The 27,522-nt window shown below is 42.1% G+C and overlaps 1 protein-coding gene across 13 annotated transcripts in view; it reads left to right on the top strand.

Moving 5' to 3' along the window:
- The window catches only part of macf1a (microtubule actin crosslinking factor 1a), a 234,715-nt gene that overhangs the window by 122,244 nt on the left and 84,949 nt on the right, over positions 1 to 27,522 (top strand). For all 13 annotated transcript variants that reach the window (XM_085396343.1, XM_085396334.1, XM_085396341.1 and 10 more), the window contains 29 exons: positions 4,782 to 4,948; positions 5,296 to 5,408; positions 6,460 to 6,566; positions 6,965 to 7,084; positions 8,098 to 8,193; positions 8,839 to 8,966; positions 9,108 to 9,201; positions 9,693 to 9,847; positions 10,600 to 10,894; positions 11,211 to 11,339; positions 11,425 to 11,502; positions 12,491 to 12,652; positions 12,853 to 12,957; positions 13,428 to 13,523; positions 13,643 to 13,768; positions 19,977 to 20,129; positions 22,652 to 22,806; positions 23,161 to 23,287; positions 23,424 to 23,607; positions 23,775 to 23,941; positions 24,717 to 24,895; positions 24,985 to 25,123; positions 25,202 to 25,395; positions 25,552 to 25,711; positions 25,810 to 25,893; positions 25,971 to 26,078; positions 26,221 to 26,319; positions 27,083 to 27,205; positions 27,323 to 27,414. In XM_085396343.1, the coding sequence (XP_085252469.1) occupies positions 4,782 to 4,948; positions 5,296 to 5,408; positions 6,460 to 6,566; positions 6,965 to 7,084; positions 8,098 to 8,193; positions 8,839 to 8,966; positions 9,108 to 9,201; positions 9,693 to 9,847; positions 10,600 to 10,894; positions 11,211 to 11,339; positions 11,425 to 11,502; positions 12,491 to 12,652; positions 12,853 to 12,957; positions 13,428 to 13,523; positions 13,643 to 13,768; positions 19,977 to 20,129; positions 22,652 to 22,806; positions 23,161 to 23,287; positions 23,424 to 23,607; positions 23,775 to 23,941; positions 24,717 to 24,895; positions 24,985 to 25,123; positions 25,202 to 25,395; positions 25,552 to 25,711; positions 25,810 to 25,893; positions 25,971 to 26,078; positions 26,221 to 26,319; positions 27,083 to 27,205; positions 27,323 to 27,414 (3,935 nt within the window). The remainder of the gene's footprint in view (positions 1 to 4,781; positions 4,949 to 5,295; positions 5,409 to 6,459; positions 6,567 to 6,964; positions 7,085 to 8,097; positions 8,194 to 8,838; positions 8,967 to 9,107; positions 9,202 to 9,692; positions 9,848 to 10,599; positions 10,895 to 11,210; positions 11,340 to 11,424; positions 11,503 to 12,490; positions 12,653 to 12,852; positions 12,958 to 13,427; positions 13,524 to 13,642; positions 13,769 to 19,976; positions 20,130 to 22,651; positions 22,807 to 23,160; positions 23,288 to 23,423; positions 23,608 to 23,774; positions 23,942 to 24,716; positions 24,896 to 24,984; positions 25,124 to 25,201; positions 25,396 to 25,551; positions 25,712 to 25,809; positions 25,894 to 25,970; positions 26,079 to 26,220; positions 26,320 to 27,082; positions 27,206 to 27,322; positions 27,415 to 27,522) is intronic.

Raw genomic sequence — 27,522 nt, 5'->3', positions numbered from 1 at the left:
CCCATTAACATGTGATCAGATATAACTAAGAAATAACAAGAGCTTCTAGAGGAGAATCAATCTATAAAACATTAGTCTCCAAAAGTCGATGATGCAATAGCGACTTAATGTGTTGAAAAGCAAACATGCAGGTTGTTGCTCAGGCCTCGGCTTATTACAGCACACACTTGCAGGAGGGATCCAAAACAGAAAGAGGGAGGCTTCCTCTGCTAGCTTACAGCTGCTCAGCTCTCCTTAACCTTGAAAATAAGAGAGCCTGCTGCAGCCACTGCAGTAATACAGCTTAAAGATGATGGTCACTTTTTTACCACGGCTGCTGTGGTTTGTTCACTTCTCCATCACATGCTGAAGGCGGTACAGTAAGGGGATGCTGTCGGGTTGTGTTAGGCTGTACGTGATCTCATTTGGTGCACAGCTGCTGCTGAGTCATGAGAAACACGCGTTTGCTATAGATCCTGGCTCTGCAGAGTTCCCCGGTTTAAAATGCTGCTTTACTGGGCAGCGATAATCAATACTCGTGTGTCAAGCGTGCTCCTGCGTCATGTCACGGTAGGTGAGTGTCAGGATGTGTCTGTGTTCAGTTTAAAGTGCAGCTGTCCTTTGTGTGTGGGTGTGTGTTGCCCTTGTCTGCATAAAAAAGGGATTTGAAATGTGCATTCATCAGTGAGACGGCTGCTTCATTGAGCCCAGAGGGGATTCCTACCGCACACTGAAAACACCACCCAAATTTACCCGTTTACCCCCATCCTGCTGTGTCTGAAGCTATCCATCCAACATTTATCTTTCTGGCCTTCATGCACCCATCCATCTTTTCAGCCTTTAAACATGATTTTGCAGAGGTGCTTCATGTTTAAGTCAAATAAATCAATTAATCCATCTTTTATTCTTTTTTTATTTTTCCTATCCAGCACTCACCCCTCCCTCTCCTCCCTCCTCTCCCTGAAAACTTCAAAGAGGCCATGTTTCTAAAAGAGGGCTGGTCCAGAGCCCCAGGGGGCTGCTAGTGGATCATGGATGCTTGTGACTGGATCATAGCTGCACTGAGCACTGCTGCTACCTGATCTAATCTCTAGTCTGTGTGCGTCTGTTTATACTTTATCTGGAGTAACGTTCACACGGCTGGGTCACGCATGAGCGTCACATCTTCACAAGTTCATACCCGCACTTCACACCTGCACATACCGTGAAGATAAACTGTGTTTAGTGAACATATAATCAGGCCTTTAGCTCAACTGGAGAAGCCATACATGTCATGTGACCTGACATTAACCTGTACTTTATCTTAACTTTACTCACTGTGCGTAGAAATTAGCGAGTATCTTGTTCACACGTTCAAATTTGTTGTTTCAAATCCCTTTATTTCGTTTAATCTCTGTTAAGATCCACGCTGATGTCACCATGTCACGCAGTCATTCGTGTTTTCACGGTTATTATGGAGGCAGAAAGTTTGAGTTTTTAGTTTGAGTTTGTTTACTTATGATTGGAAAAGAAGAAAACCGTATTAAATGATTACATTGAAGTTGCGTTGACAGGGGACATTTTTAGACTCTGAGCTTCAGGAGACTCGGTCGAGTTAATTAAACAGTTGTAAAGTTGAACGGTTTTGTCTTCGTTCGTTAGCCGAATACCCAACAGACTAATTTAGGAAAGCTAAATGTTAAGCCGACATGGTTTAATGACTGCGGAGACTGTTCGCAAAAGACATAAACTACTGGGCTAAGCAGACTTGTTTACAGCGAGATAGCAGTAATAAACTTATAGTTTTTTTTTTTTTTTTTGGATCATTGAGGAGCAAAACTTTGAAAATCAAAATTTCAGAATAAGCATTAATTTTATAAAATGTGTCTCTTTTTTTTAAGTCGCATTACTGTAGGCGTCTCAGCCATTTCTGCTGTGAGCTGGCATTTTGAGTCAGCTGACAATATGACATGCTTTAAATGACAACCTTTTCCTCTGCACACTAAAGAAGGAGAGCATAAAGAGATGCAGAAGTAAGAGGTTAGGGAAATAAATGGGCAGAAAAGCAAGAGAGAGATTTAATGATTTAGTGAATCATTTTTATAAAATTATTTTGTGATTTTTGGTACCTCTGATCCTCCGTAGGTTAAAGCAAACGCATTTATGAAGCGTGGGCCGACTTGAAGGACACTCTTGTTCTGCTGTTCATGCTTCACGCAGCCTCATTCATATCGTAAACTCAAGGTTCACCTGCTTTATCAGGCGCTGTCGCCCGTATCTCTGCAGCAAATGGCCTGACAGAAATTGTACTGCAGCTCACAAAATAACAAGCTGTGTTTGAAAGCTTCTGAAACTTACTAATTCACCTGATGCATGAGGGAACGGCAGACGTGCACAATGGGGAAAAGAGGATGAAGTGCTGTAGCAGTGGGAGTGCAGGCTCTGTGCACAGATGCAGACCTCACACAGAGTGCAGTGTCAATATTAAGATGGAGGAGTCGATGCTCTGCATTTCCCTGCAAAGGAGGCTGCTTGTGCACGAAACACATATTTGTTGATTGCTGTTTGAGTGACAGTGTAGTCATGGAGTAACTGTAAGAAATGCTAACCTGCTCGCTGTAGCCCCCACGTCTCAGTGCAGGCATGTGTGGTGTGAATAATGACGAGTTCTCATGTAGCAGAAGCGTTTGTTCGTCTCAGTTTTGTGTTTACATCGTGGTCGAGAGGCTCCTTTAGTGATGCAGAATCTTTGGCATATGTCATTTTCACTGAGTGAATGAGGACTCAATAGATGTTACTTTACGAGAAGCTGGAAGCTATACATGCACAGTGCTGTTGCCGACCTTGCTCATCTTCATCACGTTTCCTTCTCTCTCCTCTCCCTCCCGTTCCTCGTCTTTTTGGCTGTTGCTGCAGTCTCCTGGCACGCGCTGGACTTTCATACTGCTCTGTATTAGCAGCAGTGAGAGAAAAACTGAAAGACTGAGAGAGGGTGGAGTGTCGGACTGTAGCTGAGTTAGGGAAAGAGAGATGACAGAAGAATACAGATGACAGTAGCGGCAGCCTAGCACTGACAGTAACCGCCTATACGTCACTCTGCCTTTGTTGCTCTGGGCAGATGGATCCAAAGAGCTCCAACTGAGAGGAAGAAGAACGCAGGGGGTAAATGGCTGAGTGGTCATGTAGCTAAGTGAACCGAACCAAGCGTTAGGAAGCCGTCAGTCTTTGTGGAAGACTTTCTTTTAGATCCACCCCTAATAAGCATGCACGTCGTTAGAAGAGCTTTCAGGAGCCGTGTGCTGCTGCATCTGTGGTGTTTAGAGGCGTTTGCACACACAGACTCCTGAAATGTTAGTAGAAAATGCATGCTCACACACAGCTGGTTTTTCATTTTTACGCAGTAGAGCACACTCACTCTGCTTTATCATCCATTCAGACAACAAATTGAACTGTAATGTAGAAAATTAACTTCTTGTTCTATTCAGTAAGACTTGAAACCAGAAACTGAGATTATGAACCCATCAGAACAGTCTTTAAAGAGAGTTGACACCTGTGAATGTCTGTACGGTACTTTTAAACACTTTTATACTGGTGTCACTTTTCAGAACTGGAAGCTGTGTTCATAGTTTATATACAGTTTGTAGGCAGGAGTTTATCTGAAGCTGTCATTACAGACGGTAGTTGGCATGAGTCGTGCTCTCCCATTTGAAAATTCTTGCTAATGTAATTCAGGGAGCTCCTTAGTGGAGGACGACAACCTCTGGCTCGCTGTGAATACACGAGACTGAAAACTCTTATGGGTTTTGTGCTCCGGAGCTGGCTGGTTAAAGGCTGTTAAATGTCTTCTTTTGTTTGTGAAAATTATTAGTGTTTAGGCTTCTTAGTTGTTTTTTGCCCCCAAATTATTAAAAAATAATTAATTTTTTTCTTAATGTGTTTTTCAGTTAGTTACTACAAGCGCAATTTAAGGATCCCCAATGTTTTAAAAAGAAACGAGCTTAATCAATTAAACAATTACTGGTAAAGGCCCACTGACGATGCAAAAATCAAACCTATTTGTGGCCAAGTGCATGTTGTTTAACATATTTAACCGTCAGATCGTGTGCATTTGACGTCGTCTCTGAACTCCGTGAAACAAACAGCAGGGGAGACGATACGAGGACTCTGAGTTTATGTAGAGGAGGAAGAGGATGAGAAGGAAGAGCAGATTGATCAGAATAAGAAGCAGAGCAGATGAAAGGACATGAAAAACTGAAGAGACAGATCGAGGTTGGGCGGGGGGGCATGAGACAGATGAACAGGGTTGGGGGGTAGGGGGTGTACGTGAGCTAATGAGCAGGATAGACTGTAGACGCTGCAGACGGGAAATGGGAGAAGGCATTAATAAACATTAATAAAAACGCCTCTGAAACGAACACATCCAGATATCACACATGCACTCAGTCATTAAGTGTCAGGAAAGTGATGGTCTGAAAAGAGCGAGCGGGTTGAATAAAAGGAAATAAAATCTCTGCAGTGAGTTAGTTTCATACAGAGAGGGAGAGAGAACGTTTCTGCCAACTCACTGTAGCTGCGTCTGTGTGTCTGCAATGAAGCTGATGGAGAGAGGCTGAATGCATCAGTGCACAGAAAATAATGAGAAAAGTCCCCACATGCTGGATCCTGATTAGATTTGTTTTTGTGAGTCTGAATATTGTTTTAATGTGTTTCAGTACATTTGGCAACGAAGCCCGAAACATTTTGACTCTCAGATCACAGCTCTGCAGAGGTGAGGGGGGGGATGGCGAATACCAGTCGTAACCCCGTCTCTCTCTCTCCCTCAGATTTCAGAAATCTACGTGTGCGGCGAGTCAGCTGACCTCACAGCCAAAGAGAAGCTGCTGTTATGGAGCCAGCAGGCGATAGAAGGCTACCCCGGCCTCCGCTGCGTCAACTTCACCTCATCGTGGAGCGACGGACGCATGTTCAACGCTCTGCTGCACAGATACAGGTTAGACGACGAAGGGCGTGATTAAAATGTCCTTCTGAGAGACACACAGACTGACTTCAACACACAAAATATTAATTGGTGATGTCAAAATGGTTAATATAGTTTCAACAAATACTTGTAACAATGTATCTGGTTGTGTGATTGAAGTGGTTTGATCTTAATCTGATCTGAAATCATCAGACAAGGACAGTAATTCATGATCTCATGCTAATGTTGGGTGATATTTTCACAGCAGACGCAGCAGAAATGATCTGTAAAATCTGATAAACATAAACAGAGTCTGACGACCACAAACAAACAGGAAAAAAGCAAAACAAAGCTTTTTTTTGTTCCAACTCCTTTTTCAGGCCCGACCTGATCGACATGGAGGTGGTGTCACGGCAGAGTAACCGTGAGAACCTGGAGCAGGCCTTCGAGATCGCTGAGTCGTTAGGTGTGACCAGACTGCTGGATGCTGAGGGTGAGACTGTTGATCCACTGTTGAGTAATCTGGCCAGCTTGTTCATGGCCGAGCACAGACAGGTCTTCAGTGTTTTACTAACTGAGCTTCTTATATTTAATGAAAGTTGTAAACTTGAAATTCAAATTAGGCTGTCCTATTGTCTTCCAGCTTTTATTTTGAAAGCTTGCCAACCTCCCAGTCAACCAGTAATGACCCACAAGCATACACTTTCATATTTACAACTGTATCTTTAATGGCTCTAGCTCCAGACCCTGGCTCTGTGTGGAAAACCCTTTTATATATTTAGGTCTGTTTCCCCTGAAGAAAAAAACGCCTCAAAGACTCATCATAGACCAGTCATTCCAGGAAAAGCTGCTGAAGACCTCCAGAGACCTTAGAGAAGTGTTTGTTGGCACAAACAATACAGGCTGTTTCTACAGCCTGTATTTTTTCCTGTTGTATTTATAAGGCTTATATTAAGTGATTACTTTTGCTTTAATTGACAGTTTGGTTTTTTTAATCCACACCACCACAACAGATCTGAATAGACGGCCTGTTTCACTTGGAAGGGCTCTTTTGACCCCGTGTTTTGATTTCACATCAAGTTTCCAGATACAACTGCAGGACCTGGACTTATTCCCAAGCCTTTGATCTGCTTAATTTATCAATAAAATCATGAAAAATGCTACATGCCTGACCAAGAAACGGCTACATTTGAGCATCAGAAAATAGACTAAGTAATGCTTTTCGTCAGTCTCTCAAACAGTTCAAGACTGAAAGTCGGTACTTCAGATGCAACTTAATTGTTCCTTTTATCTTGTTACAGACGGACACAGCTGTGAAAATGTTCATATAAACACTGAGCCTTCCTAAATCTTACTGGCTGCTTGATTTATGGTTACAGTTCATTAACTGATTCACGTGTGGGTTTGGGTTTAACACTGAGCCAAATATCTGAAAACCTCAGAGGCTGTTTTTTCTCTCTCTCTAACTGATAATGTAACAAGCACCAAACTATCTGCATAATTCCCGCAGCTTTTCACTTCATCCCCTCTCATTTTCTCCCCAGACGTTGATGTTCCCTCTCCAGATGAGAAGTCAGTCATCACTTATGTATCCTCAATCTACGATGCCTTCCCTAAAATCCCCGAGGGTGGAGAGGGCATCGGCGCACACGTACGTCACGGTCTTGTTTACCATTCATGCCTTTATTTATTTATTTATAATTTGTTCAGTTTAAAGCATGCACTACACTTCCCAGGACTGCATGTGATTTGTTAGCATGCATGCCGTGCAGTTCGTAGCACATTCCTGCAGTACTGTTCCTCCATATCCTGTTAACATTAAAACATGAATACATTTAGGCAGGTTATTATTAGTTCACTGTGGACCTTTTTGAGTAATGAGCCAAAACCTTTAAATAATCATGCAGTTAATTTAAAACTGTTCCAGCCATTCATTATGAGTCAGCCTACCTGTTGCCAGGCAGTGTGTGAATGTGTGATGCATGATTTCCCACTAATGAACAGCTTCTGTCACGTCTGCGACATTTTCTTTCTCTCCCCCATCCTCAGGAGGTGGATCAGCGCTGGTCGGAGTACCAGTCCAGGTTCTCGTCTCTGCTCCAGTGGAGCCGCCAGCACACGGCCCTCATGGCCAACAAGAACTTCCCACAAAACCCCGTAGAACTCAAGGTGAACACGACAGTTTTCTTTTAAATATTTAGATGTGCGAGAGTCCATGTTTAAGAAAACCACCTAATAAGCCAAATAAAGGAGACTCGAGTAAGTTGAAGTGATCATTATTCTAAATTATATATTAGAAGAGCACTCAGGACGTCCCCCCGTAAGGTCAGTACCCATCCCCCGAACTTTATTATTCCTAATAATGTGATCTGGACACCAGCCAGAATTTAACGAGCTCGTTCTTTGGCCTTGCTCTCCAAGTTTCATTAAATTTGTCTGATGGTTTGTAAGTCTATGAAAAAAAGAAGCTCAATCTTGTAATATTAAATAGTAATTATGATAATTCCTAGACCCGCTCTTTGATCTGCACCCGCACCATATTTTGCGACTCTCTACTTTGCTCATGAAACTGAATCTCAGTTTCATGAGATTCAGTTTGGTGGTTTTTGCATAATGTTGCTGATAAACCGACAAACGGCACTTAAAATGTGTAATGTTTCACCCAGCATTGGGAAAATTGGTGACATACAGATTTACCTTCATTCTAACTGGTGTTTTTTATGCAAATTTGCTTGACAGCAACATGAATGCATTTGACTGTGGTGGTAATCGAATCCCTGTATGTCTTCCCAGCTTTGTATCTGCAATCCCACAGACGTGTAGCCTTGAATAAGGCAGCTGACAAACAATTTCAGTGAAACCTTGAGAGAGCAAATAAAGGGAGGACACAAGGAGGGAGAGTAGAAGGGTTTAATAATGTGGAAACTTCACAGATTCAGATTAAAGGCGAAATAAAGGAAGAGTCAGTGAGTTAGTTTGCAGAAGAAGGCGTTAGATTGAAGTAGAAAGAATAATGGTTGACGAAGTGTCTCGAGATGTGGAGAAAAAGAGCCGATTCACGTCACGAATGACCCCTCAGGCAGGCGGTGATTAGGAAGCTGTAACCTTTGAAAACAGGTGCTGGCTTCAAACAAAGCCTGCGTTAACACCGACTCCATAACGCTGTTTCTCTCCTTCTTCAGGCACTTTACAATGAGTACGTCCATTTCAAAGAGACGGAGATCCCCGCGAAGGAGATCGAGAAAGGTCACATCGAACACCTCTACAAACTGCTGGAGGTAAGAACAAATGAAGAGTGGAGACGAGGAAGGAAAAGGCGACCAGCACTTGGCACCTTTCCGTGCATCATGAGGTCGAGCTCAGGGGGATTGTGTCAACGAGAGGAAGTTAGAGAACATTGTTGGCAGCGTGATTGTGTGCGCTGAGTCACACGTTCGCCTCCCGAAGCGAAGTCGTTTCTTTCGTCGAGCTGTTATCAAAGCAGCAGATTGTTTGATTGTAAACAAACACATGATAGCCGATAATAGTTCCCATTTTATTCTCACTCAGCTGATGTTACCGGGGTTTTTCTGCGGCGTGACTTATGATTGCTCATAAATGGGGTCACTGATGTAATGGCTTTGGTAGCGCGTCCCGCTTTGAAGCCTCGTCTTGAGCTTCACGGCTTTGGATTTTTAGGAGGTAGAGGTGACCATATTTTGACCTTAGCGAGCTCTGTTAAAAAGCTGCCTCCACAGACTGTAGCAGCTTTTATTTTAGTTTTTTAGAAGTACTCCAATGCAATGCAATTTAATGGGAGCGCTATTTAAAAGAATCACCCTCCAAGCAATTGTGAAAAATGTGGAAACCATAGCTGGCTTGTACTAACAGATGTTGGGATGTTTGGCATGTATTTACGCTGCGTGTGTGTTTGTTTGTTCCAGGTGTGGATAGAGTTTGGTCGCATTAAGCTTCCTCAGGGCCTTCATCCCAATGACCTGGAGGAGGATTGGGGTAAACTCATCCTGGAGATGCTGGAGAGAGAAAAGGTTCTCCGGCCAGCTGTGGAAAGGTACACACACACACACACACACACACACACACACACACACACACACACACACACACACAAATCTCTTCACATGTTGCATATAATTAAATCATAACTGCTGATCCCATTTTTTTTTTCATCATCTTCTGTGTGCATTTACAGGCTAGACCTGCTGCTCCAGAGAGCCAATAAGATCCAGAACATGTCTCTGGACTGCGAGGAGAAACTCACCCTCGCTAAGAACACACTCCAGGCTGTGAGCGCTGAACCTCTCTCACTTCACATCCATTTAATTTCCTCTCACACACACAGAGTCCCTGGGTTTATGTTGGGTAACTGTTTAATAATTTGGCCGAGTATTTTACAGGGTGTTAATGTGACCAAGCCGTAAACGTGAGCGCTCTTTTGGGACTGTAAATATTTACACACCACTTCCCCTGCCCTCTGCAAACATGCTCACTCCTTCCTTTGACTGTGTTCCTCGGCCTGAGCACAACTTCCTGCCTGAATGAAGGGACGTTAGACAGAATAAGTGATGTGCTGGGTCTGGAGTTTCTTTGTACCCTGATTTTTATATATTTGTTTTCACTTTATTGCTCCTGCTAGTATTTGCTGCTGTCCACTTTGATTCCACTTTACTGTTTACTGAATTTATCTCTGTGTAAACACGAATCCTCAGGTCGTCATACTTCATAATAACAGAAAAGCCAAACAAAACTGATCAATGATCCCTCCCCTGGTCTCCAGGACATGTCTCGAGCGGAGAGCGGCGAGGGCGTGCAGTGCGAGAGAGAGCTGGCCTGTTACCTGCAGGACTGCGAGTCTCTGATTCAACAACTCTACCAGGAGCTCAAAATCCTGAGAGATGAGAAATACTACCAGGTGGAGCAGCTGGTGTTCAGGTGAGTCATGGTGGTGGGATGGAGTCAGTGGCTTGGTCTTTTTGAAGGACCAAACATGCCAGCATTTCAAAAATTAATACAAAAAAACCCTCTTAGTGATTCTGTTTTATTTATTTTTAAAGTAATTAAATGTCCCAAAAATATATATCTATAAATCTATTTAATTTAATTTATTTACTTATTTCATTTTTTTAACCTTAATCTTTTCTTATTACACCTTTTAATTTCTTTATATTCCTTAATTTAATGTTGGTTTAATTTATTATAGTTTTTGTGATTTCTGCATTATTTTATAGACCTAAAATGATTTAGGCAGTTTCAGCTCTATCACAGCAGTCTTCAATTAATTGTTATGATCTGGACAATTTAGATTAATAGCTGGGAATACAAGCTACTCATTATAGGTCAACAAGTTGCCTGTTGTGTTTTTGTTTTGTATTAATACCTATTGTATCCTCCTCTGCATCTAGTGTTCACTGATATAAACCAGTGGTGTCAAAAAATGATGGAAAGCGTGTCCTCATTTTGCGTCTCATCAGCATGCTGCTCCGTCTAATTTGCACTGCTGTTATGAAAGCTAATGAAACAACTATTTTGTAAATCTGCCACTGTGTGCTGCCCTTTAAAGCAGCAGTACCTTTAAAAAAAGAACTCAGCTTTGTAGCAGGATCATACTGTCAAAGATTATTAAATGTTTCATAGGTTTATAATAATGTGATCAGTTATGTGCTTTTTTTCTTTTCTTTCATCAGAGTTTCCCGCCTACAAGAGGAGCTGGTCTCCCTCAGACTGCAGTGCTCCAGCGTCTACAGGAAAGGCCACTTCTCTCAGGCCCTGGGCACCACGGGGACAGAGCACACCCACCAGAGACCCCCTGATACGGGCCTGTCTCTGGGTCAGACGCTGCTGGGAGCTGTGGGAGCGGTCGGAGCCGCACTCCTGCGGCGACCGATGGCTCGGTCCCAGCTGGTGGCCATGTCTTCATCAGAGGACGAAGGAAGCCTGAGGTTCATCTACGAGCTGCTCGGATGGGTGGAGGAGACGCAGGTCAGTCTCTGTCAGCCTCTCTTAAAATTAGGGCTGTTGTTTTTACTGCTGATTATTTTATACGCTGTTTTATTATTAAATTATTTAAATACTGAAAATAAAATGTAGTAATTTGGTGAAATATGAATTAAAAGCATCCTAAATATCATAAAACATGAATCAGAATTTGTAAAAAAGTCACATATGGATTCAGAAGTCGTCACAAGCCTAAAAACATCACATTCAACTGAAGCGAGGTCTTAAAAGCATTCAAAGACATATAATAGAAGATATCTGTAATTTTCAGTGGGTAAATCATTCTGTGTTTGTGTTTTAGGAGCTGTTGGAGCGCGCCGAGTGGGGTGCAGACCTCACCTCTGTAGAAAAAAACCTCGACGAGCACAACAACATACACACTGCGATTGAAGAGCTGATGAACAGCCTGCAGGAGGCACGCAGCTACGAGGTTCACACATCCCTCCTCCCTTTGCAAACACGGGCGTCCGTGCAGTGATGGTCTTTGTAACGAGGCTTCTCTTTCTCTCCTCCAGGCTAAAGTCTCTCCCAACTTCAAGAGCAGTTACTCTGAGACGCTGGCCAAGCTGGAGAACCAATACTGCAAACTACTGGTCAGTCTCAGCTCAGAGGGGCTTGTGGCTTTGTTTGTGTGTGTTTGAGTTCCTCTGCACTTCTTTGTTTCCCCAGCTCACCCAGCATCCTCAGTTAATCCCATTATAGCGTGGCACAAATCTGCATCTGCGCTGTCTTCTCCTGCTGCCCCTAAATGTCCCCCCTTTCTGTCTCTTCTCTGTGTCCTCTGTTTTCTATTCATCCCATAATATATTTGTAATCACATCCATACTTATTCCTCTCAATCTGTTTTTCTTCTTGGCTTCTGTGGGTTTTTAAGAAGTATGTGCTTGTAGATTTACCTCTAAAAAAGCTATTTTAAATGTATTAAATGCATTAATAACATTCAGGACAAAGAAGGGGAAAATAAACCACAGGCACAGCTCACTTTGAAATATTTATGCATTTCTCCTCTGGCCTGTATCGCCATTTATCCATCTGTCTATGTCACCAACCAAAATAAAATGTGCGGCTGGCTAACGTTACAGCTCAGCCGAGGGAGCCGCAGTTGAGTTTATATCCTGTCAAGTGTAGATGGACGCTCAGTGAGTGTAGTTTGTTAGAAAGAAAAGAGTTCTCTGCTCATGAAAAGGTTTTCAGATTTATTTACTTTTTAAAATTTACTCCACCTCTTTACAGGTCACGATTTCTGTAAATAGACATTATTTCAGAGTCTTTCTAAATTACTTTTTCCCACCACAAGTGAAGAAAAGGCAAATATTTCTACACCTGCATACATGGGCAACTTGCACTAAAACAATTGCCATCACAACATTATCCAAATTTGATTTTAGCGTTCAGCACCCTTTAAGGAATTACATGCGGGACATTGGGCTCTTACATGGGGCAGTGTTTGTCATTAGTTTTCTGGGAAGATGCATCTGGATCGTCAGTGTAATTCAAATTTCCAAGTAAGAGGGATCCTTTTGCAGTATTTGCTTCTGCACTGCTGATTAGCATGGGGCTTTGTTTGTGTGGTTGCCATAGGAACATTCGTCATGGCGCCTGCGGAGCTTGGAGAGCCTGCACATGTTTGTGTCGCAATGCACTGACGAGCTGATCTGGCTCAACGAGAGGGAGGAGGAGGAGATCGCCTACGACTGGAGCGACAACAACACCAACACGAACGCAAAGAAAGAATTATACAGTGTGAGTGTGAGGAAGAGGAGAGACGCACACACGGACGGTTTCCTCCGTCACAAATTGCAAACCTTTAACCTCACTTGGTTTCCACGTGTATTTAAAGTCAAGATAAAAGTCTTGTTTACCTCCCAACATATAAAGAGTAACTTTGCATTAGACTGTTTGTCTTCACCTTTAACCTTCCCCGCTTCCTGTTCTGCCTGCAGGAAATGAGGTTAGAGCTGGATGAAAAACGAGATGTGATGCGGTCACTCCAGGAAACGGCCAGCCGTCTGTGTCAGGAGAACCATCCTGCCAAGCAGACCGTGGAGGTGAATTTCATGATTTTTATTCATTCGGGCTGGATGACCTTTAAAGACGCTGGGTTTCCGTATCCGTGGCTCGCTTGTCTGGAACAAATCAACCACGTTGCTTTTGTTAAAATGCTCTTTTATTCACTTTGCACTCACTTTTTCTAAGCCTTCCTTGGCGACGAGCAGGAATTACTATGTACATTTTAAAATACTGGTGTAGCTACACTTATTTGGGATATGGTTTTCATACCAGTTTCATGCTAATGCTGCTTGTCCCCTATCACTGCTGAGAGCCAGAAACCCCTGGCTGGGTGAAACGCTGACTCTGTCTGTGCTGATTAACATCCCAGTTAGAGCCTTGCAGATAGATTACAGGCAGTTTATATGATCGGAGACTGTAAAAATCTCACTTATTTCCCCTAAAGGACCTCTTACATAAGTTTAGCATGGCACCAACTTTCAATATCCATCCATCTCCCTGTTATCAGGCTTACAGTGCAGCCCTGCAGACCCAGTGGCAGTGGGTGGACCAGCTCTGCTTGTGTGTGGAGCAGCATCTCAAAGACAACACGGCGTACTTCCAGGTGAGGCTGAAATTCTTATTTTTCTGAGTTTGGCAAAAGAATTCATCCACATATATAATTAGGCTTATATTAAAATGATTTTGTATTATTACATGCAAATCCATTTTTACTTTTGTCAGTTCATGACTGACGCCCGGGACTGTGAGTCATACCTCCGCCAGCTCCAGGAAACCATCAAGAGACAATATACCTGTGATAAGAACAGCAGGCTCAGCAAACTGGAAGACCTGCTGCAGGACTCAATGGTATCTACACATTTGCTTTCTGTCTTACGAATAATATTCAGTTTCTTCTATGCCAGACAGATTTATGGTGCTGAAGGAAAGACCGACTGTGGTTTTATATTTTCACTAGATTTACTGCAAAGAATTGTGTCATGTTAACCTCTACTGGAGCTCAGTGACCGATAACAGAGAGACAATAACAGAGGTTGTTTGACATCATGTCTCCATTTAGCGAGATAATTTCAAGAAGCGGCTCCATAGTGTAGTGCTTAACAAACATCCCCAATTTGATCCTGGGAGGAAGAGGCCATCTGGTGTAACACCAAATCAAACATGCACAGCTACCTGCTGTGGCAACCCCTTGTGCGTAAGAGACTAGTTGAGAGTGGCCACTTCTAATCTAAGAAGGGTCTTTGTTTCCTTCTCTAACTCTGTGTCAACATCTCAACTTTACTTGATATTTAGGATTTATTTTTAAAAAAGCACTTTTCCCTAACTACTACACAGACAGTGCTTTGGTTTCACTCACACACCTTTAACACACCCCAGGGGCAAATTATGAAGGTGGTGTCTTACCTGGAGCCACTCTGACCTAAGTACTAGAAGAACCAGGTTTCAAACCATCAAACGTACCACTCTGAGTCACAGCTGCAGAGTCATGTGCAAACCAGAAAATATTGTACAATGAACATTTTAAGTAGCACATTTCTATCCCAGATAACTGAGCGTCCTCAATCTCTGCTTCCACCGTGTGCACAAAGTGCAAACTCGAACATTCAGTATACTCCCAGACTGACATATTATCAGGAATGATACAGCATTTTTCTAACCACTATAGCATCAGAGACCTGCAGTAGCTGAGCTGCTGGTGTTGCAGCGTCCTCCTGATTGTTTTTGCTCTGCCTCGGGCGGCTGCAGCACCTCATGTGACCGGGCAAAGTAATCTGTTACAGAGTCCTGAATCATCTCCCCCCCATGGCACATTTGCAAGCCTGCCATATTTGCACCTACTTCTCACACACACACACACACACACACACACACACACACACACACACACACACACACACACACACACACACACACCTCTGACTTCGAGCAGATGGCAGGGTTAGTGTGGGCATCGCTCCACAGGCCAGAGCAGCATCCATGTCCTCTTATTAAAGAGGTGTGCGAGAGAGCGGGTGTCACAAACAGATGCTTTTCTTAGGCCGGTCCTGCAGGTACCTTTAAATGACATAACAAAGAAGCAGCTGAACTTTTGTTTGACAGAGATAATAACTGAGACAGGAACATTGAATCATCCTATTCAGCTTCTTTAAGGTGGAGATTGGTGTTTAGCAGTGTCCGTTTGATCAGACCTCTCCCTCCATTCTGACTTGTTTCCTGCCTAATCTTTCCTTTGTGGACTGTCACTGAATGACTTCTTCATATGTGGTTAGATACCACAGGCATTTGTTGCCTTTGAAGTAAGATAAAATACGTATTATCTCCTTGTTCAGGAACCTCTCCCTAATATGCTCCACTATATATACCCGAACAGTGACCTGTACTATGTGCAAAAGAACAGCAGACATTATTTACCGTCAGAACAGGGCGGATCTCCAACGGGAGATTGAGAGACCAGTGTCGGACTGTTAGAACAGCTTTGAAATTCTCATGAGTTGTTCGCACTAAAGTAAAAACCACCATCACTTCATGCAGCTATCCCTTCGGCGCCAGCTGCGGTCTCAAGGCTGGAGCTGAACAAAAACACCCTGATAACGACTGTGTTTAGACTGTTCTTCCCATTGTATGCAAGGCCACCTGGGTTGGCTGGAAGACTGTTTACTTAGCCTGGCAGGGCGAAGGACACTGTCTCAGCTGAACTCTGGACACGCACACACATACACTGATACGCACTCACTGATCCCCGCCTCCCTTTCCAACCTCTTCTATGCTTGTTCCCTCCTGGAGAACACGGCGGGTCTGGGCCCAGCACTGGAATAATAGCGCAGGGCAGGATGGCTGCAGTGTTTGTTTCGGATTACTCCTCACCCCCCACCCACCCCTGTTGCTTGTCACGTGCTCCACAATGTTGTGCTGTGGACATTTATGTGCTTTCTGTGCAGAGGTGTTTTTTTGTTTACTGTTCTCATGCTGTCCTCCCATATGAGCCCAACATGAGTAGAGGTCTCTTTTTTCACTCTTGGACTTTCCCATTGTATTGTGCAATTCAGTGTTTTTCCCGTAATACTACCGATCTCCGACCTGTCTCCCCATGTGATGTCTGTGTTGTGTATGTAAGGGGTGTGTGTGTGTGGGGGGGGGGTTTCCCATTTCACTGCAGGGCAACTTGCATGTGACAAATAAAGTTCTGATTGATTGATATACCTGAACAGTGACCTGTACGATGCGCAAAAGAACAGCAGACATTATTTACCGTCAGACCACGCTGCCGTGACCCGGATTCAAACCGGGGTTGCTGCGGCCACAATGCAGAGTACTAACCACTATACGATCACGGCTGGCGCGCTGGATTATGCTGTTAGTTGCAGTCTGTATCTTGCAGTTGTCTCACTCCACTATAACACTATAATATACAAACAACGGAATTTGAATGAAAACAATGGAATTTGAATGAACAGAACAGAATTTGAATCAAAACAATGGAATTTGGATGAAAACAACGGAATTTGGATGAAAACAATGGAATTTGGATGAAAACAATGGAATTTGAATGAAAACAACGGAATTTGAATGAAAACAACGGAATTTGAATGAAAACAACGGAATTTGAATGAAAACAACGGAATTAACATGAAAACGACGGAATTTGAATGAAAACAATGGAAATAGAATGAAAACAACTGAATTTGAATGAAAACAACTGAATTTGAATGAAAACAATGGAATTTGAATGAAAACAATGGAATTTGAATGAAAACAATGGAATTTGAATGAAAACAATGGAATTTGAATGAAAACAACGGAATTAACATGAAAACGACGGAATTTTAGAACAAACAATGGAATTTGAATGAAAACAATGGAAATAGAATGAAAACAACGGAATTTGAATGAAAACAATGGAAGTTTAAAACAAACAACAGAATTAGAATGAAAACAATGGAATTTGAATCAAAACAACGGAATTTGAATGAAAACAATGGAATTTGAATGAACAGAACAGAATTTGAATGAAAACAATGGAAGTTTAAAACAAACAGAATTAGAATGAAAACAACGGAGTTTGAATGAAAACAACGGAATTTGAATGAAAACAATGGAATTTGAATGAAAACAATGGAATTTGAATGAAAACAATGGAATTTGAATCAAAACGACGGAATTAACATGAAAACGACGGAATTTTAATGAAAAAAACAGAATTTGAATCAAAACAATGGAAATAGAATGAAAAGAACAGAATTAGAATGAAAAGAACGGAATTAGAATGAAAAGAACGGAATTAGAATGAAAACAACGGAATTTGAATGAAAACAATGGAAGTTTAAAACAAACAACAGAATTTGAATGAAAACAACAGAATTTGAATGAAAACAACTGAATTTGAATGAAAACAACTGAATTTGAATGAAAACAACTGAATTTGAATGAAAACAACTGAATTTGAATGAAAACAACTGAATTAGAATCAAAACAATGGAATTTGAATCAAAACAACGGAATTTGAATCAAAACAACGGAATTTGAATGAACAGAACAGAATTTGAATGAAAACAATGGAAGTTTAAAACAAACAGAATTAGAATGAAAACAACGGAATTAGAATGAAAACAACGGAATTTGAATGAAAACAACGGAATTTGAATGAAAACAACGGAATTTGAATCAAAACAACGGAATTTGAATCAAAACAACGGAATTTGAATCAAAACAATGGAATTTGAATGAAAACAATGGAAGTTTAAAACAAACAACAGAATTTGAATGAAAACAACAGAATTTGAATGAAAACAATGGAATTTGAATGAAAACAACGGAATTAGATTGAACAGAACAGAATTTGAATCAAAACAACGGAATTTGAATGAACAGAACAGAATTTGAATCAAAACAACAGAATTTGAATCAAAACAACAGAATTTGAATCAAAACAACAGAATTTGAATCAAAACAACAGAATTTGAATCAAAACAACAGAATTAGAATGTACAGAACAGAATTTGAATGAAAACAACGGAATTTGAATGTACAGAACAGAATTTGAATCAAAACAACGGAATTTGAATGAACAGAACAGAATTAGAATGAAAACAATGGAATTTGAATGAAAACAACGGAATTAGAATGAACAGAACAGAATTTGAATGAAAACAACAGAATTTGAAAACAAACAATGGAAGTTTAAAACAAACAACAGAATTAGAATGAAAACAATGGAATTTGAATGAAAACAACGGAATTAGAATGAAAACAACAGAATTTCAATGAAAAGAACGGAATGTGAATGAAAAGAATAGAATTTGAATGAAAACAATGGAAGTTTAAACTCTGTTGTAAAAATGAAAAGAACTGGTTAATGAGTTCACAGGTAAGGTAAGGAAAAGCTGGTTACGTTAAGAAATTTGATTGGGCAATCCAGTGCCAATAATGAAATAACATGACTGTAATCATTCAAGCTAACCTGCAGCCTGTGTTACTACAATTTCTTGCTATCATAATGCTGTCATACATGTTATCCACGGTCTTCTTTTAGTGCAAGGCTTCTCTGGTGATCTAATTTGTTTTAAAGAAGTCCTTGACACCCTGTGGTTGTAATTAACTAGAATTCCTCATGCATCCACATTTTAATTTATGTCTGTGTAAATTATGTTTGTCACTGGTCCTGCTGACTGCAGCGAATGCCATCTCACTGTGAAATTCATTCCTGGGGTGTGATGTATGAAGTTATTAGCTCTCTGCCTCAGACTGTGTCTAACTCTCGGCTCCATTCAATGTTTTCTTTCCTGTACCTGTAACTGTCTCCTTGTTGTCTCCCTCTCTAATGAATCCTTAATGACTCTCTCTGCTTCTGCTTTAGGGGCGAGAGAGAAGTGAAGTGTAATTCTACCTGTCAGGGTGAAAAGCCCATGTTAAATGTTTAATGCTTAGTGGTCAGGCTAACATGGGCAGCTGAGTCAGGAAGCAGCAGGCCCACTCATCTCAGCAGCTACAGGCTAATAGGCCGTTAAGCTGATTATGTGTTGAAGGACTTCAGACAGAAAATGTTGCTTAAATATCATTTGGGTGGATTTTGTGGTGTGAAAATGAAAAACTTGAGGAAAGATGATATAGGGTGAAACATCTAAATGTCTACTGGAAGGATTTTCTGAAGATTTTGTAAACTCATTCACGGATTTCTCCAGTGTTATTTGTGATTTAGACTGAAACGTCTGCTGCTTACGGTGGCCCTGAGAGGTCAAACGGACTGCAATAAGAAAAATGCTGCAAAAGCACACAAAACACAATGGAAATAGGAAAAACAAAAACAGAAATGGGGGAAAAAACACAAGATAAGTGTTTCTGGGGAGACAATAACCCGACGGACCAGTTGCAGGAACCCAAAACATGGTAGGCGTGTTTTATCATGATTCATATAATACTGATGACGCACTTACCTCTCATCTTTGCTTTCCTCACAAAACTGATAGATCCTCCACTTCTTTTAAGTGTCTCCCAGTGCAATTATAGGCATATTTTTGGTTCCTGCAACTGGTCCGTCGGGTTATTGTTTCCCCAGAAACACTTCCCTTGTGTTTTTTTTTTTTCTATTTCCGTTGTCGTTTTACCCTATTTTTGTTGTGTTTTGTGTGCTTTTGGAGCGTTTTTCTTGTTGCTGGTGTTTTCTTAAGTTGCACTCCGTTTGGCCTCTCAGGGCCACCGTAGCTGCTGGATTGACTTCCATACACTGCATTTTGCTACAGATATTTAGAATTTTTATATATTTGGTGTTTAATTACATATTTATCTGTTAAAATGCATCTAAAATGCAACCTGATAGATCTGCCGTAGTTTTTTAACATTGTTTATTATTTATGGCGTGTGACATGGGTAATTATCAAATAATTACCTAATGGAAAGGTCAGCATGCTGTTAACATCCCTGCTTTAAGTTCTCAGATACATAGATCTTTACCTTACAATGGAAAAAATGCCTTTAGATGAATGTTATTGTAAATCCACACATGTACAGTCTTCATAAAGAGTTTCAATGTTTAATGTTGTCGTTGTTTTCCTTCCTGTAGGAGGAGAAAGAGCAGCTCATTGAGTATCGGAGTACAGTAGCTAGCCTGGTGGGCCGGGCCAAGACGGTGGTGCAGCTGCGCCCCCGCAGTGCAGAGAGCACTCTGGGAACTACAACACCCATCAAAGCCATCTGTGACTACAAGCAGATCGAGGTACGGCACCCAGAGCAGTATCATTACACCTCATGAACATGTGGGCATGTCCCTCAAATCTGTGACTTTGTTTAAGAAAAAAGTGTGCATATTTAGCACCGACTCACCTCTGACCTCACCTCTCGATTGTTTCGCCCCTCACCACCAACCAGGCCCCCCCCCCCCCCCCCCCCCCCTGCACTTCCCCACAAAGTCCTTACTCAGCTACTGTTTTCTGCTCGTGAAATTTAGATTGATGTAAACATCTACATGAACAGTTTCCTCCATAACGATGAATATCGCACAGCAGTGGATTTCTTCTTTTTTTCACACAGCTCCAGTTTTCTTCTTTTTCTTTTCTTTTTTTAAAACCAGCATGTCGAAATTTGGAAACTGAATGGACATAATTAACCAGAACTTATGACCTTTGCCTTTGTCCTCCTCAGAAAACACTCTGACTGAGTCTTTAAGAAAGATAACTCAGGCATTATGAGATTCACTCTCAGATTCAGCTGTGATGACCTCTGGGAATCTAAAAGCTAATCAATTATACATCTGTCCCATCCTCTTTGCACCCTGAGAGCTTGGCACGGACATACAGCTGCCCCCAGCGCTGCTATATTTAGTCTACTATGTGTTAGATTGCCCAGGGTGGTTTGCTCCCTGAAGCATACCAGATGTGAGGTCTTGTTTCCAGGTAAAGGATGAAGGTGGTTTGGTCCACATCACTGATCTAAAGCAACGTGACGAAACCTCGCACACAGCTGACAGTTATAAAAAAACATCTGGACAAACGTGCACATGAACCAAAAGTAATCTTTCTCTCCTTCACTTTCCTGTGTCTTCTCCTTTCTTTCCATACCCTCATGTACCTTTTTTTGGCCTCTCCCCTCTCACTCCCTCCTCTTCCTCCTCCTCATTCTCTTCCCTCTCTTCCCCCTCGTCTGTCGGCTGGGCTGGCAAGACAAACGTTCAGGTATAGCTGCCTATATTCTCCCTCTCTCACCTCAGATTTTGACACTGCACACACTGTACTGCCCCAGGTGCCGCTTTCTTATCAGCTGATTTCAGGTTGTATAATTGGTAATAAACTTTATGCCTGCACTCTCAGACTTCTTGGAATAAATTAGATGAAATTACCCATGAAATGGTTCAGAGTACCTTTTACTGGATTTCCTCCCTGGAACAAAAATCTGAAAGCTTATTGTGTTTTATGTTTTTACAGGAAAATATAATTTAATGGTGTTTTCCTAATCAAATCAGCCAATTATGTTTATTTAAGTGTTTCATTATAAAGTCCAAGTGACTCTTTCTATATGTGCATATGTTTATGGTGTTCTCATAGCCAGAATCAGGTGATAGGATAATCTCACAAAAGTTGATTATGGCAACAATCTGTAAATCAGTAACCAAGTACTAACTTAGCCTCTGGGAATTACTGCAAATGATTCGGTGTTTCCGGTATAGCCAGCTGCTACCCGGGCCAAGACTTCCTGTTCTGTGTACAGGTTATTGTGTCTGAATGCACATGCTTTTTAATAGGCTGCCAAAATGCTGGATGCATTGTTGTCAGACAATACCCAGTGGTTTGGAGATTGTCTTTTGGAAAATGCGTCACTCTTTTGCATAGATGTTTATCTTTATGCAGTAAAATCCAGCTCAGATATGATTGATACAAAGAGAAAAAAAAAAAAAAATTCTGCAGATTTCATATATTTATGCAGAATCAGTTTAGTTTCGTATGTTTAGTCACAGATTTGTGTCAGACTGAGATCAGTTGATAAGAGCAGGTGGTAATCGCTGAACTGAACTGAATTTAACCCGTCTGTGCCCCTCAGGCTCATTCAGTCAGTCAGAAAATAACATTTCCGTTTCAATATATCTTCATGTATTAAGTGTTTGTGCACAGCTTTGCATTATGGTTGTGTGTGTGTGTGTGCAGGGAAGGGGTGAGAGAGGGTGGCGGGTGGGGATGGCTGTGCAGCCCTAACGCTGAAATTTAAAGCCAAACTCGTTTGTCTTCTGTTTATATCCTCTGCTGGGTTTCCTGCAGATAACGTGTCACTAATGTTTATTTCCTCGTTAAATTATTCAAACCCAGCTCAGGTTTTAGGAAGTTTCGCTTTGAGTTTGGAATATATTTGCTGCTTTCACAATAAAAGCCTTTACTGGTGCAAAGCAGCTTTCACACCACATGGCATTGTCCTCGCTCAGCTTCTCTAATATCACGTCATGTTAGGGCTCCTGCTAATTTCATGAAGTCCATGAATTTTTGCATTTTGTGTTGCATTATGAGTTTTTTTGCTGTTCGCTTTTGATTTACGCGTTTTTCCCCCTTTTTTCCTCCTCCCTTGCTTTCTTCTGGGCATTTCTCCTTCCATTCTTTCTCCATCATCTTTTGCAACTCCCTCGCTTTGTGAATCTTTCTCTTAATATTCTCTCTTGCTGTCAACCCTGTTCTCTACATCATTTCCAACATCATTTTCATAACCTCCATTTCCGCTCTCATCTGTCCTTCCCTGCGCCTCGCCTCATACTCTCAGATCACGATAAGCCGAGGAGAGGAGTGTGTGCTGCAGGACAACTCTCAGAGGACCAAGTGGAAAGTGATCAGTCCGACGGGGAACGAAGCCATGGTCCCCTCGGTGTGTTTCACCGTCCCGCCTCCAAACCAGGAGGCCATCGACACAGCCAGCAGGTGAGCCACGTACTGGAAACGTGCATTGGTGTTGCGAATGTATTAAACATTTGTTGTGGATAGCACTGTGCTGATTATTTACTTTTTTATAGTTGATTTTCTTTAAGTCTTTAATGCACAAAAGCCACAATTTTCCACAATACGTAGCGTAGCGAGGCCGTAGACTTCAGGAAGCACTACAGAGTAGGAAAGTTCGGCCTTCACATCAGTCCAAAATCCTAAGAAACTGTTTCCTAGAGATTATCTGACTGTTGAGCTTGAGCTTGGTTTATAAAATGACGTCCTTTTAATCTGAATCTATTTTGTTTAGTATTTTAGAGACTAATGTTCATGTTCCTTGTGTTTTGTCTACAGAGCTGAGCAGCTGTACCAGAAGGTCATGTCCCTGTGGCATCAGCTCCATGTGAACATGAAGAGTGTGGTATCGTGGCACTACCTGCTCAAAGACATCAAGACTGTATCTGGGTGGAACTTGGACACGGTGAGATCCTCTCCATGCGTTTAAATGTGACGGCTATGAATTTGGATTTTATTCTCTCGCCGTGATGATTTCAATTTGTGGTTCTTTTCTTCTCTTCCGTTATATTTATCTTCTCCCTCCTTGTCTCACCTTTCAGGTTCAGAGTCAGTCTCCATCAGAGCGGGAGCACGTCCTCAATCACCTGGAGTCCCAGATGGCCGACTTTCTGTCAGACAGCAAAGAGAGCTCGCTGTTCACGCCGGCCGAAAGACGAGAGCTCGAGAAGGACGTTCAGCAGGCCCAGCAACACTGCCAGGACCTGCTGCTCAACATGGAGACCGGTGAGTGAAGATGGACGGGCTCACACACGGATACATTTAGTTAATCTCTTGCTGACCTCTGACCAGTCAAACTGATGCAAATAATAGCTCTGCGTGTCTCAAAATGACCGTCTTAATCTGTTAATGAAAATAATCCACCTCGTTCCTCATCTTTTATTTTTCTCCAGTGGAGAAGGATGAGTCAGTCTCTCGGTCGTACCTGTCAGAGCTGCAGAACATCACCCTTTGTATTAACGAGGCTGAGCAGAGACTGATGAGAAGTATTGAGACTCCGCCTCCCATCCTGTTGTCAGGTGATGGTGCTGACAACACGGTCCAGATTAGAGAGCAGGAGGTGAGTTTGAGCTCCATCTGCTGCTTGCACACAGTTATTACCCATGTTATAAAGAACTGAGGGTTTTTTGCAGTATATTGTTGTCGTTGTCTATAAAGCCAGAGGAAGAAGCGCTCGTCCATTGATAGATTTGTTTTTGGATTAACCAAGAAATATCACAGCAAATACTCATCATACAAGTCAGCCTTTTTGGTGAGCAGCTAACAAGACAGATCTTAACAGACTTCAGTTAGTCCAGAATAAGGCGGCCAAAAATATATATATTTATAATAAATATATATAATATATATATTTAAAGCATCTTTTAAGCGAAATAAATAGCCTTATGCATTTAGAGAATTGGCTTCTATTCATAATTTCAAAAAACACTTAAAAGTCTATTTAGGCAGCTTTTAATTACTGTAAATATTGTAAGAGGGCAATAATGGAAATTTGTGTATTTTGTCTCAATGTTATTGATATTTATGTTTATATTTTCACAATAGTAAAACCTGACTGTGGATGTAAGACGCTATTTTGCATCCACTTTATTGAGTAATATTTTATTTGAGCAAACATTTAGCAACCACTGTTGTGGAAGCTATTGGGGTTCCTTATAAATAAGCAAATAAGCGATGATGATTACAACTGGTATTGAGCAGTATGGCTGTGGTCTGGAAGTTTCGAAACATTTACCACAGAGGAAGCTATTTTGATGAAGCAAAGCAGTTTTTATTTTAATTTTAAAGATTGTCACCATGTAGTTTAAAAATAAAGATGGTTCCTTTTTATGCAGAAGCTGCAGTCTGAGCTGGACAGCCTGCGCTCCAGTTTGGGTGACGTGTCTCATCGCTGCGTTAAGTTCTTCGAGGAGAAGCCCACCTCGTCCAGCGTTCCTGTCCTCCGGTCGGAGCTCAATCACGCTGTGGAGAAGATGGACAAAGTGCACAACCTCTCAGCTGTCTACCTTGAAAAGTTAGTTAGATTTTTAGAAGTCATGTGAAACTTCTCTGTTCTTTTTGTTTCCCCAGATGATACGATTTGTTGTCCTTTTACATCTTTAGGTTAAAAACAGTGGATGTCCTGATCCGTAGCCTGGATGAAGCAGAGAGCCAAGTCAGGAAGTACGAGAACAGACTAAGTGAGGAAGACATTGTTCCTGCTGACACAACAGCCATTCAGAACCTCAGAGATCAACTGGGGGTAAGCCTCACCATCACATAAAGTCCTCTCATGTCTCTATAAAGATGAACCTCTGACCCTCTAACCTCTAACTTTCAGAAGTGGCAGGCTGAGCTTGGTGAGCAGGAAGGAGTCTTCCAGTCTCTGCAGGTGGAGGTACGTCAGGCCAAAGAGGCGGGGTCTAAGCTCAACAGGCTCCACCCGGACCGCAGCCCTGAGCTCGAGCGCTACCAGGACAAAGCCAATCAGATAACAGAAAGATGGAGTGGAATCAAAAGACAGATGGAGACACGGTGAGTGAAGATGCCTAAAAAGAAAAGGAGGAGCACGATTCATGTGTGTTGTGACAAACGATGTAACGATCTGCTTAGAAAAACTAACTGGATGCTGAACTTATCAGGACGTTAGTGTGGAAAAGGATCTGAAGGTAGTTTTCTTTTTTTCTGCAGACGAGCGGATCTTGAAGCTCTGGGCTCCTCCCTGCAGCAGTACAGAGACGGCCACTCCGCTTTGATCAAGTGGATCGAAGAGACGACGGAGAGACAAGAAAACACACAGCCGGGACAGATGGACAGCAAAGCGCTGTCGGAACAACTGGCCCAGCAGACTGTTAGTGCCGCTGAATCCTCTGACTTACAACATGTGTCCAGATGAGAAAAACGACTTGAGCCTAAACATTTATAAATTCTGATTGTTTTTCTTTCCAGGCCTTGGTAGCTGAGATTGAACAGAATCAGACCAAACTAGACGAGTGCCAGACTCATTCCAAACAATACTGTGCCTCAGTGAAGGTGAGAAACCGTGACAGACGTGTCTCGGAGTGAAGGTACGCAGGAAACTTGATTCCTCTCGTGCTTTTATCTTGTAGGATTATGAACTACAGCTGATGACATTCAGAGCCTTTGTAGAGTCGATGCACAAATCACCTGTCAAGAGGAGAAGGATGCACTCTTCCTCTGACGCTATCACTCAGGAGGTAATTGGATAACTGTTTACCATCGTGATCATTGCAGGAGCTTTATTGTTTTAAGTAAATAAAGTTTGTGTGTTTTGTATTTGTCTGAATCTAATATCCCGCAGTTAGTGATGTTTGTTTGGGGTTTTTATTATCTCTTCAGTTCATGGACTTGCGCACACGCTACACAGCCTTAGTGACCTTAACAACCCAGCATGTGAAGTACATCAGCGATGCTCTGAGAAGACTGGAGGAGGAGGAGGTGACACTTTGATTCTCTTTCAGTGACTTTCTTGCTTTACACAGCGGTCATCTATTATTAACTGTTTAATTTACTTAGACACTACTTGTGGTTGCTGTAGCTCACTGAATCGAAGAGTTGCTATTATAACTTCTGTTCCCTGAGTGGATGAAGCTCCTATGCTTTTGAGTATTGCCACCAGACTAGCAGAGATCTGGCTATCAAATCTGACCTCTCGGCAGGCAACACAGAGAAGCAACACTGCAACATAACAACAGAAAGTGAGAAAACTTTAACTGGGAAGTGTAGATTTAATTGTTCTGTCCAGGACATACTGGTCTATCAGAACTGGGCAGAAATGCTTGAAAGCTGGAAAAGCAGCTAGCAGCTCCAAATAATTGATGTGCAGCTGGCACTGCAGTCCAAACCGCTCGCAATGCATCCCCATACTGGGTGTCTAGAGTTAACATGCAAGGTGCAGTTATCAGAAGCCTCCGGAGGAGGTGACGCGACACCACAGGCAGAGAGTACCGTGTCAAAACCTGTATAAGAACTGAGGGATGTTTGTGATGAGAAGGGTGTATGTCTGCAGGTGGTGCCTGTGATATGTCATCACAGGTCATCTGCCTGAAAGTTGTGAATAGAGGCGTCTTTGGTCAGGAGACACAGAGGTGTGATATCTCATACTGTATGTGCTGCACAGGTGAATTGACAAAAAGGGATCTTATGTGAAATCTACTGTTTAGTGTCATTAATTTTTGCTTTCTTGCCTCTATCTGTGCAGAAAGAGGTGGAGGAGGAGAAACAGGCCAGGGTGGGGCAGGTTTCAGACCTTCTGGGCTGGGTCAAAGGCCTCCAGGGACGCGCTGGTGGCCCCAACGCCGAGTCTTCTCTGGCTGCTCAACAGGTACTGTTTATACATATGCAATGAATGCGAAGGAGACTGTTATGTTGGTACCTCGTTTAGTGGTACATGAAGGTTGTTATGTTGTCAAATAGATTCTTCATCTGTTTTTTTCTGCAGGCCATCAATGAACAGCTAGCAGCCAAGAAAGATCAGGTGGCTGAAGCTATAAGGAGCACACAGGTCTTCCTTCTGTCGAAACAGGCCAGCAAGTAAGTTAACATGCATGGACTCCTCACAGAGAGCAGTGATTTTTAAATTGTCCTCCCAGCCAGCAGTGCACGCACCACAGGGGCCACTTCTGTAGCAACCAGCGGGTA

The sequence above is a fragment of the Rhamphochromis longiceps genome, linkage group LG22 (assembly GCF_057381845.1).
Source record: "Rhamphochromis longiceps isolate RC_006_pf linkage group LG22, R_longiceps_female_GT1.1, whole genome shotgun sequence".
In the NCBI taxonomy this organism is placed as follows: Eukaryota; Metazoa; Chordata; class Actinopteri; order Cichliformes; family Cichlidae; genus Rhamphochromis; species Rhamphochromis longiceps.
The sequence above is the reverse complement of the archived record's forward strand: the minus strand, read 5'-3'. Positions and strand labels throughout refer to the sequence as shown.